Raw genomic sequence first — 21,202 nt, forward strand, 5'->3', positions numbered from 1 at the left:
ATTTATCTATCAGAGAGAGACAGAGCACAAGCAGGGGGAGGAGCAGACGGAGAAGCAGACTCCCCATTGAGCAGGGAGCCCAATGCAGAATGATGCAGAACTCAATCCCTAGGATCATAACCTGAGCCAAAAACAGACTCCCAAGCAACTGAGCCACCCAGTGCCCCTAAACACAACTAAACTTTTTTTTTTTTAACTTTTTTATTTAAAGATTTTATTTCTTTATCCATGGGAGATACAGAAAGAGAGGCAGAGACATACGCAGAGGGAGAAACAGGCTCCCTGCAGGGAGCCTGATGTGGGACTCCATCCAGGATTCTGGGATCATGCCCTGAACTGAAGGCAGACGCTCAACTGCTAAGCCACCCAGGTGTCTCCACAACTGAATTTTTTTTTTTTTCCACAACTGAATTTTTAAATGGGCAAAGGATTTGGATAAATATTTCTCCAAAGAAGATATGCAAATAGACAATATCCATATGAAAGCATGTAATCAGGGAAATGCAAATGAAAACTACAAGATATGGCTTCACATGCAATAGGATGGCTATAATCAAAGACAGATGATAACAAGTGTTGGTAAGGCTACAAAGAAATTGGAACCCTCCTATGTTGCTGGTGGGAGTATAAAATGGAACAAATGTTTTGAGAAAAAGTCTGGTAGTTCCTCAAAGCCTTAAATATAGAGTTACCAAATGACCTATCAATTCCACTCCTAGGCATATACCAAGAAAACTGAAAACATATGTTCACGCAAAAACTGGCACTTGAATATTCATAGCAGCAATATTCATAATAGCTAGACAGGGATCCCTGGGTGGCGCAGCGGTTTGGCGCCTGCCTTTGGCCCAGGGCACGATCCTGGAGACCCGGGATCGAGTCCCACGTCGGGCTCCCGGTGCATGGAACCTGCTTCTCCCTCTGCCTGTGTCTCTGCCTCTCTCTCTCTCTCTCTCTGTCACTATCATAAATAAATAAAAATTAAAAAAAAAAAAAATAATAGCTAGACAGTGGAAACAATTTAAATGTTCATCAATTGACGAGTGGGTAAAAACACGTGATAGATCCATTAAAGGGAATGTTATTTAAACACTGAAAGGATTAAGTACATATGCTATAACATGGCTGGATCCTGAAATTATTATGCTAAGTGAAAGAAGCCAGACACAAAGGCCACATGTTATATGATTCCATTTATGTGAGATGTCTAGAAGAGGCAAATCCATAGATAGATAATAGCTTGGTGATTGCCAGGAAAAGGAAGGAGTGACTGAAATGTTCTGGAATTAACAGTGGTAATAATTGCACAAGTCTGTGAACATACTAAAAACCACTGAATTGTACACTTTCACTGAATCGATTGTATGGTATGTGAATTATATCTCAAAGAGCTGCTTTTAAAAAAGAAATAACAAAAATTGTTTTATTAAAAAAAAAATAGTGGGACGCTTGTGTGGCTCAGTGGTTTAGGCATCTGCCTTTGGCTCAGGGTGTGATCCCAGGGTCCGGGGATCAAGTTCCACATCAGGCTCCCTGCATGAAGCTTGCTTCTCCCTCTGCCTGTGTTTCTACCTCTCTCTGTGTGTCTCTCTCATGAATAAATAAAATCTTTATTAAAAAAAAAAGTAAGTTCCACAAACACACTTCCCACCTGTCTTGACAATTTCCAGCAGCTAAATATGGATAGTGGGATAGGCACCTAAAAAGGTCATCCCATCCATCCTCACACCAAGGGCTGGGTTGCACCAAAGTCACTATACACTGACTGTGGTCTCCTGGTGTTAATTAAGATCTTTCCAGGAAATTCCCAGGAACTAGTGTTACAGGTCTGGTTCCTCCTAGTCAAACCCTGTGGCAAAGCCAACTGCTCCCTCTCACATGCCTGCAAGGGGAAAGAGGAGAGAGGGAAGAGTGGAGGTAAACTAAGCTTACCTTAATGATTTCCTCATGTCCATCATTGGACTCCACCAGTTCTGAGGCCAGGGAATGACTGGTTGAATGGCCAGACACCATGGCATAGGTCTTCCTGCCCACCTGCCAGAGAGAGAGAAGGAGAAAGAGAGAGAAATGGCTCAGAAATCATGACAAGCCCAGAACTTCTGCCCCTTGACCAATGCAGAATACCTGCTCCTCAAAAGATTTAACGGGTTAGTCTGATTTTCCCCTCCAAAAATTCATTTCCAGAACCTCTACCAGAAGCTACACAACAGCAACACTGGATGGGGAAAATTAGCAGAAATTGCAGGTTAGTTTTACTTTTAGTGGGGTCTCCGCATCCCCCAAAGCAGTGCACAATGCTGAGGTCAGGTGGTATGTCTGAAAGGAGGTGATCCTGCACAGCAGCAAAGATGGCTCTTGGCAGCACTGGCATGAGAGGTCAGCAGCGAAGGAGAACTGGCTGAGGGAGAGGCCTCACCCCACCAGAAACCTTGATACCTTCTGGGCTAAGTGTTCAAGTTCATCTCCTGTCAGTTCACTCTGTAGAGTCAGCCTGAGAATGTCCACGCTGCCCTAATAATGACAAGGACAGCAACAATCACCCCTTACCTTCACAGTCCACTCCTGGTACAGGTATACCTCTGCCAGCCCTGCGGAATGGGTCTTGTTATCACCACTTAACAGACAAGAAAAGCTGAAGTCTGGAGAGGTGACATTAGCTTGCCTAACATCAGTCACTCCTGGGTGGTAGGATGTCCCTGGGGCCTCTGACAGTGCTCTCTATACCACAGCAGAGCCTACACAGGATGCTGCTCCACATACCTCCAGAGGGGCTAGCTCCCCTGGCCCTCAGAGTCCAAGAAGCACAGTGTGTGGATTCCTGTTTCCCCAGCCCTGAAGAAGGCACTCCCAATCCAGGATTCCTGCACCTGACAGTCAGGAAGCTACTGATGCACTTCACAAGAGTTAAACTATGATATCCTTCCCGCCAAACTATATGACAGTAGCCACATCTTCCGTGACACTTCCATACATCCAGTGGGAAACAACCTGTCCTCTCCCTGAGCTCCCTCAGTATCATGGGGCCTCTCGTGGCACCTGCCTCTTAGTTCTTCAATGTTCCATGAGGAACTGCTCCCTCTGTTAACTCCTCGTGGGCTGCTATCTGCCATAGTCCTCACACAGGTATTTTCTGAATGCATATGATGTTCCAGGACATCTAGGTCTAGAGAACATTACACAAGAAAGAAGAGGAAATGATTTCAAAATAGCCAGAGTAGCTGCTCTTTTCCCCCAGGACACAGAATATGCTTTTTTGTTAAAACACCTCTCTCTACCTGGAGACAGCTGGGGAAAGAAAGCTGGGACATCCCTCAGGCAAAATAAAGGCGTTATCAGCTAATGAAGATCAAGTCTGGCTTATTGTATAAAGCCAGGCACTCTAATTGAAAGAGCACAGACAATAGGCCAGACGGGGGCCTCCGAGGGGTCATCTCACCCACACCTGTTGTCAGAATCCCCAAGGGACAGGAGAAAGTGGGGGAACTCGCAAAATATACTCAAAGAAATAATGGCTGAAAACTTCCCAAATTTTACAAAAGACATAAACCCACAAATTCAAGTTTCTGGGCAAATCTCAAATGGGATGAACCCCCAAATCATGCCAAGATACGTCATAATTAAACTTCTGATAACTAAAGACAAGGAAAAACTCTTCTCAAGTCAGAGAAAAAATAGACACTTTACTTATAAGAGGAAAACAGTGAATAAACAGCAGATTTTTTTATTAGAAACCAACGCCAGGAGAAAATAGCATAGTATTTTTCAGTACTGAAAAAAATCTCGTAATCAAGAATCCTATGACCAAAAAACTCTCTTTCCAGAATGAGGGAAGAAATCAAGATGTGGAAGCCGAGAAAAATTAAGGCCATCCCACCTCAAGTTTAGCATTAGCACAAGTACAGCCATCTTAGGCCCCTGTGAATAAGAGCTGAACTTTACGGGAAAAACTGCGGAATGTCCTCAATGTCCTCGGCAGGGAATCCCATATCAGAAAGACAACAGAGCCCACACCATGGTAGAAAGTCCCATATTAGAATGAGAACAGAGCTCAATGCCCTAAGCCCCATATCAGAATGTAAACAGAACTTGAGAAATTCCTCCATCCCTTCTGAAAATCCCCTAGACCAGCCTATAAAAAACCCAGCTGTAACCCACTTCGGGCCCCAAGTCCCTGCTCCGCTGTGTCGGGTATACTTGGACCCAAGCTCGAGCTCGCTAATAAACCCTCATGCGCTTGCATCGGTGTCAGCTCCTCGGTGGTTTCTTGGATTCGCAATCTTGGGCACAACAAAGATGTTCCCAGGTAGGGATCCCTGGGTGGCGCAGCGGTTTAGCGCCTGCCTTTGGCCCAGGGCACGATCCTGGAGACCCGGGATCGAATCTCACGTCGGGCTCCCGGTGCATGGAGCCTGCTTCTCCCTCTGCCTGTGTCTCTGCCTCTCTCCTCTCTCTCTCTGTGTGTGACTATCATAAATAAATAAAAATTAAAAAAAAAAAAAAAAAAAAAGATGTTCCCAGGTAAAAGAAAACTAAGAGAATTTCTTTTTTTTTTTTTTTTTTTTTAAATTTTTATTTATTTATTTATTTATGATAGTCACAGAGAGAGAGAGAGAGGCAGAGACACAGGCAGAGGGAGAAGCAGGCTCCATGCACCGGGAGCCCGATGTGGGATTCGATCCCGGGTCTCCAGGATCGCGCCCCGGGCCAAAGATAGGCGCCAAACCGCTGCGCCACCCAGGGATCCCAGAGAATTTCTTATCAATAGAGTACACTAAAAGAATGGCTGTAGGGGAACCTGTATGGCTTAGTTAAGTGTCTGACTCTTGATTTGGACTCAGGTCATGATCTCCAGGTTGTGAGATCAAGCCCCATGTTGGGCTCTGCACTCAGCAGAGTCTGCCTCAGTATCTGCTCCTCCCCTGACTCTTGTACTCCCTCTCTCTGGAATAAATAAATAAATAAAATCTTTAAGAAAAAAAAAATGGGGCATCTGGGTGGCTCAGTCAGTTAAGCAGCCAGCTCTTAACTTTGGCTCAAGTCCTGGGATCCAGCCCACACAGGCCACTCTGCACTTAGCAGAGTCTGCTTGGGATTCACTCCTTCTCCCTCTGCCCCCACCCCCACCCCTAGAGCCCTCTCCCTCTCTCTCTCTCACTCACTCAATCAATAAAATAAAATAAAATAAAATAGAACAACAGCTATAAAAGGTCTTCAAACAGGGGGATCTCTGGGTGGCTCAGCAGTTTGGCGCCTGCCTTTGGCCCAGGGCGCGGTCCTGGAGTCCCGGGATCAAGTCCCGCATTGGGCTCCAGCATGGAGCCTGCTTCTCCCTCTGCCTGTGTCTCTGCCTCTCTCTCTCTCTCTTTCTCTCTCTCTCTCTCTCATAAGTAAATAAATAAATCTTAAAAAAAAAAAAAAGGTCTTCAAACAGAAAGAAAACAATACAAAAGGAACTTTGGAATCTTAGAAAGAAACAACATGGATAGCAAAAACATCATTAAATACAACAGGCTTTCCTTTTTCTCTCAGGTTTTCTAACATGTTTGATGGTTGAAGATAAAATTAAAACACTGTCAGGATGCCTGGGTGGTTCAGCAGTTGAGTGTCTGCCTTCGGCTAAGGGCATGATCTTGGGTCTGGGGATCGAGCCCCACATTGGACTCCCTGCAGGGAGCCTGCTTCTCCCTCTGTCTATGTCTCTGCCTCTCTCTCTCTCTCTGTCTCTCATGAATGAATAAATAAAATATCTTTTTAAAAAAATATAACACTGATTCAGTTCTAAATGTACACAGAAGAGGGCAGAAGAGGGGTGCCTGGGCGACTCAGCAGGCTGAGCTTCTTTTTTTTTTTTAAGATTTTATTTATTTATTCATGAGAGACACAGAGAGAGAGAGAGAGAGGTGGAGACACAGGCAGAGGGAGAAGCAGGCTCCATGCAGGGAGCCTGACGTGGGATCGATCCGGGGTCCCCAAGATCACACCCCGGGCCAATGGAGGGGCTAAACCACTGGGACACTGGGGCTGCCCTGAGCTTCTAACTCTTGATCTCAGCTCAAGTCATGATTTCAGGGTCATGAGATCGAGCCCCACTCAGGCTCCATGCTCAGTGGGGAATCTACTTGAGATTCTCTGTCTCCTTCTCCCTCTGTCCCGTCCCCCCACACTCTCTCTCACTCTCTAAATAAAGAAAATCTTTAAAATAAATAAATAAAAGATACAAAAATAAACATATACAAAGGCAATATTTAATTTTATTACAAATGAGAGAGGGTAAAGGAAGGTAAAGTTTCTATACTGCACTCAAACTGGTAAAATGGCAACACCGGTAGACTGTGGTAAGTTATATTTATAAAAGTGTAATACCTAGAGAAATCATTAAAAAACTTTTTTAAAGGTTTTATTTTTATTTATTTATTCATAGACACAGAGAGAGAGAGAGAGAGGCAGAGACACAGGCAGAGGGAGAAGCAGGCTCCTTGCAGGGAGCCTGATGTGGGACTCAATCCCGGGTCCCCAGGATCACACCCCAGGCTGCAGGCGGCGCCAAACTGCTGCGCCAACGGGGCTGCCCTAAAAAATTTTTTTTAAAAATAGAATCCTGGGGATCCCTGGGTGGCCCAGCGGTTTGGCGCCTGCCTTTGGCCCAGGGCGCGATCCTGGAGACCCGGGATCGAATCCCACGTTGGGCTCCCGGTGCATGGAGCCTGCTTCTCCCTCTGCCTATGTCTCTGCCTCTCTCTCTTTCTCTCTCTGTGACTATCATAAATAAATAAAAATTAAAAAAAAAAAAAAAAAAAGAATCCTAAAAAGCTTTCAAGTAGCCCACAATAAGGTAAGGAAAATAAAACAGATATATGAAAAATAAAGAAAAAATAATAAATAAAATGGCAGACTTACAATTCCAATAATTACATTAAATATCAAGTGGTCTAAATACACCAATTAAAAAACAAAGATTGGCAGAGGGGATTAAAAATATGAATCAATCCATGCTGTCTAAAAGAAACATACTTAAACATATAGACAAGTTAAAAGTAAGGATGGGAATAGATATATCATACAAACATTATTAAAGGAAAGCAAGAGTGGTTATATTAATATCAGATAGAGTAAACTTCAGAGCAAAGAGAATTGCCAGAGACAGAGAGGGACATTATATAATGTAAAAGAATCAATCCACAAAGAAGATATAGCAATCCCAAATAGATAGGTGCCAAACAACAAAGCTGCAAAATATGTGAAGAAAAAACTAGGGATCCCTGGGTGGCGCAGCGGGTTAGCGCCTGCCTTTGGCCCAGGGCGCGATCCTGGAGACCCGGGATCGAATCCCACATCGGGCTCTCGGTGCATGGAGCCTGCTTCTCCCTCTGCCTGTGTCTCTGCCTCTCTCTCTCTCTCTCTCTCTCTCTGTGACTATCATAAATAAATTAAAAAAAAAAAAAAAGAAAAAACTAAAGAACTGAAAGGAGAAATACACCAATCCACAATTATACTTGGAGACTTCAACATGCATCTCTGAGCAATTAATAGAATGTAGACTAAAATCAGCACAGATACCTAAGAATTCAACATCACCAACCAAGAGGGATCTAATCAACAGTTATGGGATGCTCCCCTCACCAGCAGAGTACACACTGCTGGCATGTACCTATAAAGCATACATTAAGAGAGACAGTAATTTGGGCTATAAAACAAACAAACTTGAAAGAATTGATACCATACAGAGTATGTTTTCTGACCACAGTGGAATCAAACTAGAAATAACAGAAAGATAAAAGGAAAAATTTTAAACACAAGGAAACTAAACAATACTTCTAAATAATTCTTGGGTCAAAAAGGAAGTCTCAAGGGCACCTGGGTGGCTCAGCTGAGTATTTAACTTCAGGTCAGGTCATGATCTCCAGGTCCTGGGATTGAACCCTGTGTCCAGATCCACAATCAATGAACAGGGAGTCTGCTTCTTCTCCCTCTCCCTCTCCCCCTCCCACCATTCTCTTCTCTCTCTCTCAAATAAATAAAATTAAATTAAAAAAAATAAAACAAGGCAGCCCGTGTAGCTCAGCGGTTTGGCGCCGCCTTCAGCCCAGGGCATGATCCTGGAGACTGGGGATCAAGTCCCACATCAGGCTCCCTGCATGAAGCCTGCTTCTCCCTCTGCCTGTGTCTCTGCCTCCCCCCACCCCTCTCTCTGTCTCTCATGAATAAATAAAATCTTAAAAAAAAACACGCACACATTAGATATTTAGTAACATAAAAAAAAATAAGGAAGTCTTGAGAAAAATTTTAAAAATCATTCAACTAAATAAAAATGAAAACACAAAATGTCAAACTCTGTGAGACATATCTGAGGCAGTTCTGGGTCACCTGGGTGGCTCAGTCAGTTAAGTGTCTGTCTGTGGCTAAGATCATGATCCAAGGGGCCTGGGATTGAGCCCTACATTGAAGCCTGCCCCTATGCCCCCCATTCATGTTCCCTCTTGCTTGGTCTGCTCTCTCTCTCTCAAATAAATAAATAATCTTAAAAATAAATAAAGCAGTTCTGAGGGAAAGCCATAACACTAAAAGCATACATTAGAGAGGTACCTGGCTAGCTTGGTCAGTAGAGCATGCAACTCTTTTTCTTTAAAATTTATTTATTTGAGAGAGAGAGAGAGAGAGAGAGAGAGAGCATGCACAAGTAGGGGAAGGGACAGAGGGAAAGAATCTCACCCTGCTGGGCAGGTGCCCAATGTGGGACTCAATCCCACTACCATGAGATCATGACCTGAGCTAAAATCAAGAGCCAGATGTTCAACCAACTGAGCCAACCAGGTGCCCTGAGCATGTAATTCTTGAACTCAAGGTCATAAGTTCAAACTCCACATTGGACATATAAATTACTTTTAAAAATAAATAAATGCATATACATCAGAAAAGAAAAAAGTCTCAAATCGACAATTTAGGTTTCTCACTTTCAGATCAAGAAGAACAAATTAAACCCCAAGTGGGCAGGAGGAAGGAACTAAAAAAGACAAGAAATGAATAAAATTTAACAGAAAAATAAAGAAAAGTCAATGAAACGAAGAGCTGGTTCTCAGAAAAGATCACTGATATTGATAAACCTCTAGCATGATTGGCAGAGAATAAAAGAGACACATATTACTAACATCGGGAATGAAACAGACTATTTCTATTGACCATGCAGATGCAAAAGCATGAACACTATGAACATAAATTTGACAATTTAGGGACGCCCGGTGGCTCAGCAGTTGGGCAGCTTTTGGCCCAGGGTGTGATCCTGGAGTCTCAGGATTGAGTCCCACATTAGGCTCCCTGCAGGAAGCCTGCTTCTCCCTCTCCTTGTGTCTCTGCCTCTGTGTGTGTATGTGTCTCTCATGAATAAATAAATAAAATCTTTTTAAAAAATTGACAATTTAGACAAAATGGACCAATTCATTAAAAAACACAAACCAGGGATCCCTGGGTGGCGCAGCGGTTTGGCGCCTGCCTTTGGCCCAGGGCGCGATCCTGGAGACCCGGGATCGAATCCCACATCAGGCTCCCAGTGCTTGGAGCCTGCTTCTCCCTCTGCCTGTGTCTCTGCCTCTCTCTCTCTCTCCGTGTGACTATCATGAATAAATAAATTTAAAAAGAAAAAAATTAAAAAAAAAAAATAAAATAAAAATAAAAAAATAAAAAACACAAACCACCACGAATTACCTAATATGAAATAGGTACTATGAATAGCCTTTTAAAGAAATTAAATTCATCATTTTAAATCTCTCTAAAACAGAAATATCCAGGCCCAGGTGGTTCCACTAGAAAATTCTACCAAATGTTTAAAAAATTAGCACCATTTCTACATAATCTCAATCAGAAAACAAAAGAGGAGGAAACACGTTGCAATTCATTTCATGAAGCTAGTCTTACTCTGGTACCAAAATCAGATGGACATTTTTTTTTAAAGAAAGAAAACACTACAGACCAGTATCTCTCATGAACATAAAGGTTCTATTTCTTAACATTTTGTTAGAATATGGCTAAAAGACATAAGACATTTCACTGAACAAGATATATAGATGGTCAATAAGCACATACAAAGATGTTCAATGTCATCAAGGAGATACAAATCAAAACCACATTGAGGGTAGCCCCGGTGGCCCAGCGGTTTAGTGACGCCTGCAGCCCAGGGTGTGATCCTGGAGATCCGGGATCGAGTCCCACGTCAGGCTCCCTGCATGGAGCCTGCTTCTCCCTCTGCCTGTGTCTCTGCCTTTCACTCACTCTGTGTCTGTCATGAATAAATAAATAAAATCTTAAAACAAAACAAAACAAAACAAAACAAAACACAGTGAGATACCATTATACACCTATCAAAATGGCCAAAACAAAAAACAGTGACACCCACCAAATACTGGCAAGAGTGTGGAGAAACTGGATCGCTCACACACTGCTGGTGGGAAGGTAAAGTGACATAGCCAAAAAAGAAAAGGTTGGCAGTTTTTTTAAAAACTAATCATACAGGGAAGCCTGGGTGGCTCAGCAGTTGAATGTCTGCCTTTGGCTCAAGGCGTGATCTCAGAATTCCAGGATCGAGTCCCACACTGGGTTCCCTGCATGGAGTCTGCTTCTCCCTCTGCCTTAAGTCTGTCTGTCTGTCTGTCTGTCTGTCTCTCTCTCTCTGTGTGTGTCTCTCATGAATAAATAAATCAAGTCTTTTTTTTTTTTTAAGATTTTATTTATTCATGAGAGACACAGATAGAGAGAGAGGCAGAGACACAGACAGAGGAGAAGCAGGCTCCATGCAGGAAGCCTGATGTGGGACTCGATCCCGGGGCTCCAGGATCATGCCCTGGGCCAAAGGCAGGCGCCAAACCGCTGAGCCACCCAGGGATCCCCATAAATAAAGTCTTTTAAAAAAACTAATCATACAAATACCATATAACCTAGCAATTGTACTCCCGGACATTTATCCAAGAGAAATGAAGACTTAGGTTAACGCAAAAATTTGTACACTAATGTTTACAACAGCTTTATTTGTAATACTACAAAACTAGAAACAACCCAGATACCCTTCTATATAGACAACAAACTGTGTTGTATTTATATCATGGACTAATTACTACTCAGCAATAAAAGGGAACAAATTATTGATGCGTGCAACAATTCCCAGAGAGTTATGGTAAGGGAAAGAAGCCAATCACAAAAGGTTACATATTGTATGATTCCATTTATTTAACGTTATTGAAACGAAAAAATTATGAAGAACAAATTAGCGGTTGCCAGGAGGTAAAGAGAAGATGGGAGTGAAAAGCAAGTGCATGTAGGCTCCAACATGAAGCATCTTTGTGGTGATGGACATGTGCTCTACCTTGACCGTATGAAGTCACTATCCTGGTTGTGATAGTATGGTATAGTCTTACAAGATGTTACCACTTAGGAAAATGAAATAAAGGGTATAGGGGATCTCTATTATTCCTTTTTTTTTTTTTTAATTTTTATTTATTTATGATAGGCACACAGTGAGAGAGAGAGAGGCAGAGACACAGGCAGAGGGAGAAGCAGGCTCCATGCACCAGGAGCCCGACGTGGGATTCGATCCCGGATCTCCAGGATCGCGCCCTGGGCCAAAGGCAGGCGCCAAACTGCTGCGCCACCCAGGGATCCCTCCTTTTTTTTTTCTTAAGATTTTATTTATTCATGAGAGACAGAGAGAGAGACAGAGAGAGAGAGAGAGAGAGGCAGAGACACAGGCAGAGGGAGAAGCAGGCTCCATGCAGGGAGCCCGATGTGGGACTCAATCCCGGGTCTCCAGGATCAGGCCCTGGGCAGAAGGCAGGCGCCAAACCGCTAAGCCACCCACGGTGCCCTCTATTATTTCTTATAACTGCATATGAATCTACAATTAGATAACAAAAAATTAATACTTTCAGGGACAAAAATTAAAGAATATAATGAAGGAAATAAGTATCTGTAATCCTACTACCTCAAAATGGCCACTATTAAAATGTTAGTGTATTCCTCATAATTTTTCTACACTTATTTTTTTTAATATACTACCATACAAAGTTATGTACTTGCTTTTTTCCCTTTAATATTTCATCATTAATTTCCATCACACTAAACTTTCTTCAAAACTGGCTTTTAGAAGGGACACCTGGGTGGCTCAGTGGTTGAGTGCCTGGTTTCAGACTAGGGTATGATCCTGGAGTCCTGGGATCAAGTCCTACATCGGGCTCCCTGCATGGAGTCTGCTTCTCCTTCTGCCTATCTTTCTGCCTATCTTTCTGCCTCTCTCTCTCTCTCTCTCTCTCTCTCTCTGTGTCTCTCATGAATAAACACTTTTTTTTTTTTTTTAATTGGCTTTTAGGAGCGCCTAGGTGGCTCAGTGGTTGAGCATCTGCCTTTGGCTCATGTCGTGGTCCTGGGGTCCTGGGATTGAGTCCTGCATCAGGCTCCCCATGAGGAGCCGGCTTTTCCCTCTGCCCCTTTCTCTGCCTCTCTGTATATCTCATAAATAAATAAAATAAAATCCTTTCTTTTTTAATTGGCTTTTAAAGGCCACTAGTATGCCACTGAATAAACTAATTAAACTTAGGTATTCAACCTAAGCCCCCTCTCCTCTGCTCCCACTTCTGTAGATTATTATCAAATTCTTTTTATTTCTTATATATTCATTTTTTTAATTTCAGAAAACAACTTTTCTTTTGACAGTTTCTAATGAGATGATACACAATAGTACCAAGATCACCACCAAAGTTATTGCTTGGTCCATTACCCCTCAAGCCCAACTGACATTCTCTCTTCTTTGCAGAAAAAGAATCACATTTGGAGCAGTTAGACCTGGCCTCAGACACTGACCCTGGCTTTCATTTGTTGTGTGTATTGATTTATTCTCCCTCAGCTTTAGTGTATTAGTTGGTAAGATGCTTAAGTGAAAACACAGTGACTAAAACACATAGATATACAAAAGTTCCAGTTCCTCAAATTTCGATGTAAAGCTCCTCTTCAAAATATCTGTCATATGGGACGCCTGGGTGGCTCAGCAGTTGAGCGTCTGCCTTCAGCTCAGGGCGTGATCCCAGGATTCAAGATCAAGTCCCACATCGGGCTTCCTGCAAGGAGCCTGCTTCTCCCTCTGCCTATGTCTCTGCCTCTCTCTGTGTGTCTCTCATGAATAAATAAATAAAATCTTAAAAAAAAAAAAAGATGTATATTATCTTCTACCTCACACTATATACAAATATCAGTTTCAAATGATTGCAGATTTCAATGTAAAAGGCAAAACTTTCCTTAAACTCAGCATAAAAATATCCTCCCCATAAAAAATATTTGATAAATTAGACTATATTAAAATTTTGAACTTTCATTCATCAAAAGATAGTGCACGGAAATCCACAGAGTGGAAGGTATTTATTCCATATATATCTGGCAAAGAATATTCAGAATACATTAAGAATTCCTACGAAACCACTGGGTGGCTCAACGGTTTAGCGCCTGCCTTCGGCCCGGGGTGTGGTCCTGGAGTCCCAGGATCGAGTCCTGCATTGGGCTCCCTGCTTGGAGCCTGCTTCTCCCTCTGCCTGTGTCTCTGCCTCTCTCTCTGTGTGTGTCTCTCATGAATAAACAAAATCTTTAAAAAAAAAAAAAAGAATTCCTACGAAACAAAAAGACTACAACATGATATACAGGACTGGATCCTGGATCAGAAAAAGTACATTAGTGGAAAAACCAGTGAAATCCAAGTAAAGCCTATAGTTTAAGGCTTTACTATAGAAAACTAAAACATTAGTTTTCTTAGTTATGACAAATGTACTATGGTTAATGTAAGATGTTAACATTGGGGGAAACTGAGCGAAGAGCGTGTAAGACTTCTCTGTAATATTTTTACAACCTTCCTGTAAACCTAAGATTATTCCAAAATAAAAAGCATATTTGAAGAAAGAGAGAAAGGGCAAGGAGGAAAAGAAAGGGAGAGAAAGGAGCTGCCCAACAGAAAAATGGACAAAAGACTTCAATAGACACATCACATAAGAGGATATCCAAACGGTCAATAAACGTCGGAAAAGGGTTCAGTATCTTCAGTCATCATTATCAAAGAACTAGAAACTAAAACCACAAGGCAATGCTACAAAATACCATTAGAATGACTACAAATGAAAACAAAAAACAAGTGCTAGGGGCTATGGAACAATCAGAACTCTCCTACACTGGTGGTGGGAATGCTCATTATCATAATCTCTTTGGAAACCTCTACCAAAGAGGAATATTTGCAAACCCTATAACATAGTAGTTCTACTACTAACAGAAATGCATACCTATGTTTCCCCCAAAATCAAAAAAATTCTACCCATAAAAAAAATGATGCTAGAATGTTCACAGTAGCATTTCTCATAATAGCCAAAAATTAGAATGTATCCAAATGTTCAAGAATAAAATGGATAGGGACACCTGACTGGCTAAATAAATCCTTTGAGCATGAGACTCTTAATCTCAGGGTTGTATATTCAACCCCATTATGGATATAGGGATTATTTAAATAAATACATATATACATATACACATAAACCCAAATTTTATTTTTTTTAAGATTTTATTCTTTTTTAAGATTTATTTTGAGAGAGAGAGAGAGAGCAAGCACATGGGAGGAGGGGGAGAGGGAGAGAGAGTCTTAAGCAGACTCCATGCTGAGCACAGAGCCTGACATGGGGCTCCATCTCACCACCCTGAGATCACAACCTGAGCCAAAACCAAGAGTTGGTCCCTTAATTGACTGTGCCACCCAGGTGCCCCTAGAGATTTTATTCTACTTTTTAAATATTTAATTTATTAGGGAGGGAGGGAGAGAGAGAATGTGCAGGAAAGGCAAAGGGAGGGAGAGAAAGAATCTCAAGAAGACCATGCTGAGCATGGAGCCTGACATAGGGCTTGAACCCAGGACCCCGAGATCATGACCTCAACTGAAACCAAGAGTCAGCCCCTGAACCAACTGGGCCACCCAGGGGCTCCTAAAAACTTTATTTTTAAGTAATCTCTACACCCAACATGGGGCTCAAACTCACAACTCCAAGATCAAGAGTCACTTGCTCTTCCAACTAAGACAGCCAGGTGCCTCTAAAACCACATTTTTTAAAAAGATGTATTTATTTGTTTATTTTAGAGAAAGAAAGAGTGCATGAGCAAGCATGAACTGGGAGGATGGGCAGAGGTAGAGGGAGAGAGAATCTTTTTTTTTTTTAAGATTTTATTTATTTATTCATGAGAGACACACACAGAGAGAGAGAGAGAGAGAGAGAGAGAGAGGCAGAGACACAGGCAGAGGGAGAAGCAGGCTCCACGCAGGGAACCCGATGTGGGACTCTATCCCGGGACTCCAAGATCACGCCCCAGGACTCCCAGATCACGCCCCGGGCCAAAGGCAGGCGCCAAACCACTGAGCAACCCAGGGATCCCCCGGGAGAGAGAATCTTAAGCAGACTCTGAGCTGAGCATAGAGCTGGACACAGGGCTCAGTCCCATGATCCTGAGATCACGACCTGAGCTAAAACCAAGAGTTAGACGCTTGACCAATTGTGCCACCCAGGTGCCTCCTAAAATCACATTAAAAAAAAAAGGGTAAAATGGACAAATTTAAATTGCAATATAGTCATACAATGGAACAGTGTACAACCATGAAAAAGAATGAACTTGTACACAACGTGAATAAACTTCACACAAATGTTAAGCAAAAGAATTCTGACACAAGAGTTAAGATTCCACTTATATAAAAAGTATAAAAACAAGCAAAACTAACACATACTTTAGAAGTCACTCTAGCGGTTACCCCTAAAGGATGGGAGTAGGTAATGACTAAAAGAGGACAATGACTAGAAGTAGAGGTTTATTCTGAATATAGGGAATTGGGTCAGTTAAGTCAAGTCATTTACTATCAAGAACTATCCTGTCCAATGTGGCAGCCACTAGCCACATGTGGCTATCAACCATTTGAAATGTGGTCAGTCCAAATAGAGATGTTCTGTACAAAGCCACAGCACAAAAAATTGAATTCTTTCTATGCTGATCACTTATGGAAATGATAACCTTTGTATATATTGGGTTAAATAAGATATATTATTGGAAAAAAATTTTAATATAAAATTTAAAAATATATGAAAGATGGTCAACCTCATCAGTAATCAGTAACCAGAAATGTTGGTTAAAACAATAAGTGGGGCACCTGGGTGGCTCAGTCGGTTGGTCGTCTACCTTCAGCTTGAGTCATAATCCCAAGTCCTGGGATCAAGCCCCACATGGAGCTTCTGGTTCGGTGTGAAGCCTGCTTCTCCCTCTCCTAATGCTCATGCTCTCTCTCACTCTTTCTCTCAATAAATAAATAAATAAAATATTTTTAAAAATGTTTAAAACAAATTAATGGACCTAAAAAGTTAAAGTCTACTCTCTATAAAAAAAATAAAAACAATGAGTTTTCAGGGTGCTTGGGTGGCTCAGTCAGTTAAGTATCTGCCTTCGGCTCCCAGGACCCTGGGATTGAGCTTCACACCTGGCCCCTGCTCAGCAGGGGATCCTGCCTTTCCCTCTCCCTCTGCCGCTCCCCCTGCTTGCACTCTCTCCCCCTCGGTCAAATAAATAAATAAAATCTTTAAAACAAAACAAGAAAAAAAATAAAAAATAAACAATAAAAAAAATAAAACAAAACAAGTTATAATTTGGCAGGGATTTCATTAAACTAAAAGATTTAAGTAGGGGAGCCTGGGTAGTGCAGTCAGTTGAGCCTCTGATTCTTGGTTTTGGCTCAGGTGGTGATCTCAAGGTCATGAGATGAAGGCCCCCCATCAGGCTCCATGCTCAGTCCCTGGAATCTCTCTCCCTCTCCCTCAGACCCTCTGGCTCATGCTCTTCTTCTTTTTCTCTCTCTCAAATAAATAAATAAATCTTTAAAAAAAAAAAAAAAGAAGATAAATAAGTGTAAAAAGGAAACCTGCAGATGTATGTTCACAGCAACATTGTTTGTAGTGGCTACACACTGGCAACAGCCCAGATGATCTGCTGACAAGAAAATGGATGAATAAACTCTGGTACATTAGTACAATGAACTAGTATTCATCTGTGAAAATAACTGAACTACAGCTTCATGCATCGACATGAATGAATCTTCAAATTAATGGTAAGTTTAACTAAGCAAGCTATATAGAAGGGGCACCTGGCTGGCTTAGCTGGAAGAGAATGCAAGTCTTGATCTCAGGGTTCTGAGTTTAAGCTCCACACTGGGTGTAGATATTACTTAAATAAATAAATAAACCTAAAAAAAAAAAGGCTAGAGAATACAGATAAAACTATGAATATAAAGTTCAAAACATGCCAAACTAAGTACTATATCACTTATCCATGTAGGAAAACTATAACAAAAAGCAAAGAAATAAACACAAAATTTGAGACAGTGATCACTTCTGTGGAAGAAGCAGACGGTTATGAACAAGGCAGGACCCAGGCACTTCAAAAAGATTGATAATGTTCTCTTTCTTTTTCATGTTTTTAAAGATTTTATTTATTTACTTGAGAGCAAGAGCTCACACAAGCAGGGCAGAGAGGCAGATGGAGAAGAAGACCAGTTCCAGCTGACCAGAAACCCCTTCACAGGCTTGATCCCAGAACCCAGGGATCATGACCTGAGCCAAAGACAGACACCCAACCAACTGAGCCACCCAGGCACCTGGGTTATGTCCTATTTCTTAAGCTGAGTGTTCAGTGCACAGCTGTCCATTTTATGGCTATGCCTTAAAACTTCCCATATATACAAGCCTTCTTTGTTTCTTTCTTCCTTCCATCCTTCCTTCCTTCCTTCCTTCCTTTTTTTTTTTCTTTAAAGATTGTATTTTATTTATTCATGAGAGACACAGAGAGAGAGAGGCAGAGACACAGGCAGAGGGAGAAGCAGGCTCTATGCAGGGAGCCCAATGAGGGACTTGATCCTCCAGAATCACACCCTGGGCTGAAGGCAGGCGCTAAACCGCTGAGCCACCCAGGGATCCCCACAAGCCTTCTTTCTTGTTCTCAGTAGACCAGTGGCCTTTTCTTCAGGCAAACCCTGCAGAAATAACATTTATAGACCAATGGATTGGCAAATGTTAAAGATCCTGATAATATCCAGGATTGGTAAGGGTGCAGAGAGAAAGAGTAATCTCATTTATTGTTAGAGTGTAAGTTTATACAAGTATTTTGGGAAGTTAATCTGGCAATATTAATAAAAAGTATTGGGATCGCTGGGTGGCGCAGCGGTTTGGCGCCTGCCTTTGGCCCAGGGCGCGATCCTGGAGACCCGGGATCGAATCCCACGTCGGGCTCCCGGTGCATGGAGCCTACTTCTCCCTCTGCCTATGTCTTTGCCTCTCTCTCTCTCTGTGACTATCATAAATAAATAAAAAAAATTTTTTTAAATAATTTAAAAAAAAATAAAAAGTATTTGCACATCTTGTAAACCCTTTAACCTAGTAATTCCACTTTTAGGAATATGCCCTATGAAAATCCACACACATTTGCCCAAAGACAGATGTGTAAAACTGTTGACTATGGTACTGTTAACAACAGTTACAAACTGGAAACAACATAAGTACCCACTCACTCATAGGTATGGAATTATCCACACTATGGAATACTACACTGCTGATAAATAAAATTCTGTGAACTGACAGAAAATTATCTCCAAGATAAAGAAGGAAAAAAGCAAGGCACTAATTCATAAAATATGACTTCCTATTTAAGTACATATACATACACATATATGTTCATAGTAATTGCCAACTCCCATATATAGCAATTACTATGTGCTGAGCCCTACTGGGCTCTACATGCTTTATATACATTAATCCATTTACTTCTCATAATAATACTATATGGTGAATATTATTATCAACATCCTTATTTCATAGATGACAAAACCAAGGCACAGACACTAAGTATCTTGCCCAAGGCCCTATAACTAACAAGGGTCAGAGCCAGGATTCAAACCCAGGTCCTGGGGCTCTAGAGTCGGTGCTGTTGATCACGATGCCAAGGGCATTTCTAGAATGTAAGCACATGGGAAAAAGCACTAAATTTATACATATTAAAAAAAGGACAAAGGAGTAACGGAACCTTCAGTTCATACTTCTACAGTTTTTTTGTTTTGTTTTAAGATTTTATTTATTTATTTTTTTTAATTTTTATTTATTTATGATAGTCACACAGAGAGAGAGAGAGAGAGAGAGAGAGAGAGGCAGAGACACAGGCAGAGGGAGAAACAGGTTCCATGCACCGGGAGCCCGACGTGGGATTCGATCCCGGGTCTCCAGGATCGCGCCCTGGGCCAAAGGCAGGCGCCAAACCGCTGCGCCACCCAGGGATCCCAAGATTTTATTTATTTATTTGACAGAGAAAGAGCACAAGTGGGCAGAGGGGCAGTGGGAGAGGGAGAAGCAGACTCCTGGCTGAGCAGGGAGCCGGTACCAGGCTTGATCCCAACCTGAGCTGAAGGCAGACACTTAACCGACTAAGCCACAGTGTTTTAAACTTTAGCAACAAAAATGTGTTTGTGCAGCCTGGTCTAGTAACACATTTAAATAAACAGAAGGCAAGAAAAAGCGCTAAACTTGGAATTGGAGGTGGAGTCTAAGTCAAACTGAAATCTATTAGTCCTTGAGCAAGTCACCTTATCTCTCAGGGCCTGGTGTCTATCTGCAAAATGGTAGTGATAATATGTACCCTGCCTACATTTAAGGCAGACAGGTAGAGATGCAAGATAGTGTGAAAGTGCTCTGGAACCATAAATCACTCCACATACGTGAGACAGCATTACTTTCCCAAGGAGCTCTGGGACGACATGGGGAGGAGGGTGGGTGAGCCAGACCATCTACATGAAGCCTGTGAACAAATCTAGGATTTTTTTCTCTGGCACCTTGGCCTCCAAAACCAGAGAAGCCAGTCTGCAAGGCCATGAACTTCAACCCACAACCCCAGCCCAGACCTAAGGAGGGAAACCCAGGCCCATCTCTGAAAGGTGCTACTAGCTGTTTTCTGGAGCTGGAATGATCTCAGGGCTGTGAGCAGGTCCCAGGGAGCTTTAGGAACACCCCAAAATGTCTAGCAGGGTAGTCTCCTTGGGGACTCTCCAAAAGGCAAGATAGAAAGTAGAGCCTTCTTCTCTAGGGAAAAAGCAGCAGTTATTCACAAGGTAAGCAGCCTCTAACCTCATAAACATTCTCGGGGAGAAGCCCAGCCACCTCCAAATTACAGGCAGCCTCTTGCTTCTGTTCAAACAAATCTCCAGCTGTGAGTCACTTCTCAGAGCGGGGAGGGGATAAACACATAGCTGAAGGGTTAGAGATCAAGGCGCTGAGGAGAAAGGATAGGGAGATAAAGAGGGAGGCCCCAGAGGTTCTCACACCCCAGGCTCATGTGCCAGGGGACAGATCTATGGGAAAATGTTTCCCTTGCTCCCATTCCCCAGGCTGCTAAGGGGGCCAGAAGCATGGGTGGCAGGTGAGGTCAAGGGTCTTTCTAAGAAGAAGTAGGGCAGTGAATACTGTCCTTGAGCTGGAAACCAGCATCCTTAATTCTTCTTCACTCTGTAACCCATTCCTCCCTCACTCTGTCCCTCAGTCCCATCCCCTCTCCCACCCGAAATGTATGCAGTCTCAAACGGCTACAGCAGCCACCTCAGGTGTCCCCTTCTGAGTAATGAGAATAGCCAGCTCCCAAGAGGCCAGGACAAGGAAAGCCCCAATAAAGTCACAGAGGGCCAGATGGGGTGGTTGGAGCTTATCCTGTCTGGGCTGCCACTACACTCTCAGATTTTGGGCAGCCTTGGTTCTGGCCTTTTACAGGGCTCTCTAGGCCAGAGATGGCCCTTTGTTAAGTATGATACAAAGAAGTATTCCACTCCTTCCCACAGATTAGCCAACAAAACAGGTGTCTACTTTTTGTCCAGCTACCTGCCCAGAGGCATGGGCTGGACGAGCACTAGGCAGAGAGGCAGCTGGGGTGATTGGGAGGTGAAATGACAAAAAGGATTTAGGGTGGTACCCTACATGGGGTAGCCTTTCTCATTACCTAGAGACCTGGCCCACAGAACCGCTGGGGCATAAGAGGCCTCACACACACTGAATGTGTACAGGAGGGTGGTGGGCTCCTGAATGCTCAACTCCTGCTGTGCCAGTGGCTCTCCAGGAAACCTGCCAGTGCACGGCCA

At 42.6% G+C, this 21,202-nt stretch overlaps 1 protein-coding gene across 3 annotated transcripts in view; it reads right to left on the reverse strand.

The window, feature by feature from the left end:
• Positions 1 to 21,202, reverse strand: part of TUFT1 (tuftelin 1) — a 48,675-nt gene that overhangs the window by 19,538 nt on the left and 7,935 nt on the right. For 2 of the 3 annotated variants that reach the window (XM_077842256.1, XM_077842258.1), the window contains exon 2: positions 1,933 to 2,034. In XM_077842256.1, coding sequence (XP_077698382.1) covers positions 1,933 to 2,034 — 102 coding nt within the window. Of the gene's footprint in view, positions 1 to 1,932; positions 2,035 to 2,436; positions 2,512 to 21,202 lie in introns of all 3 variants that reach the window. The other variant, XM_077842257.1, reaches the window with a different exon arrangement.

Source organism: Canis aureus, chromosome 12 (assembly GCF_053574225.1).
Source record: "Canis aureus isolate CA01 chromosome 12, VMU_Caureus_v.1.0, whole genome shotgun sequence".
NCBI classification, from domain to species: Eukaryota; Metazoa; Chordata; class Mammalia; order Carnivora; family Canidae; genus Canis; species Canis aureus.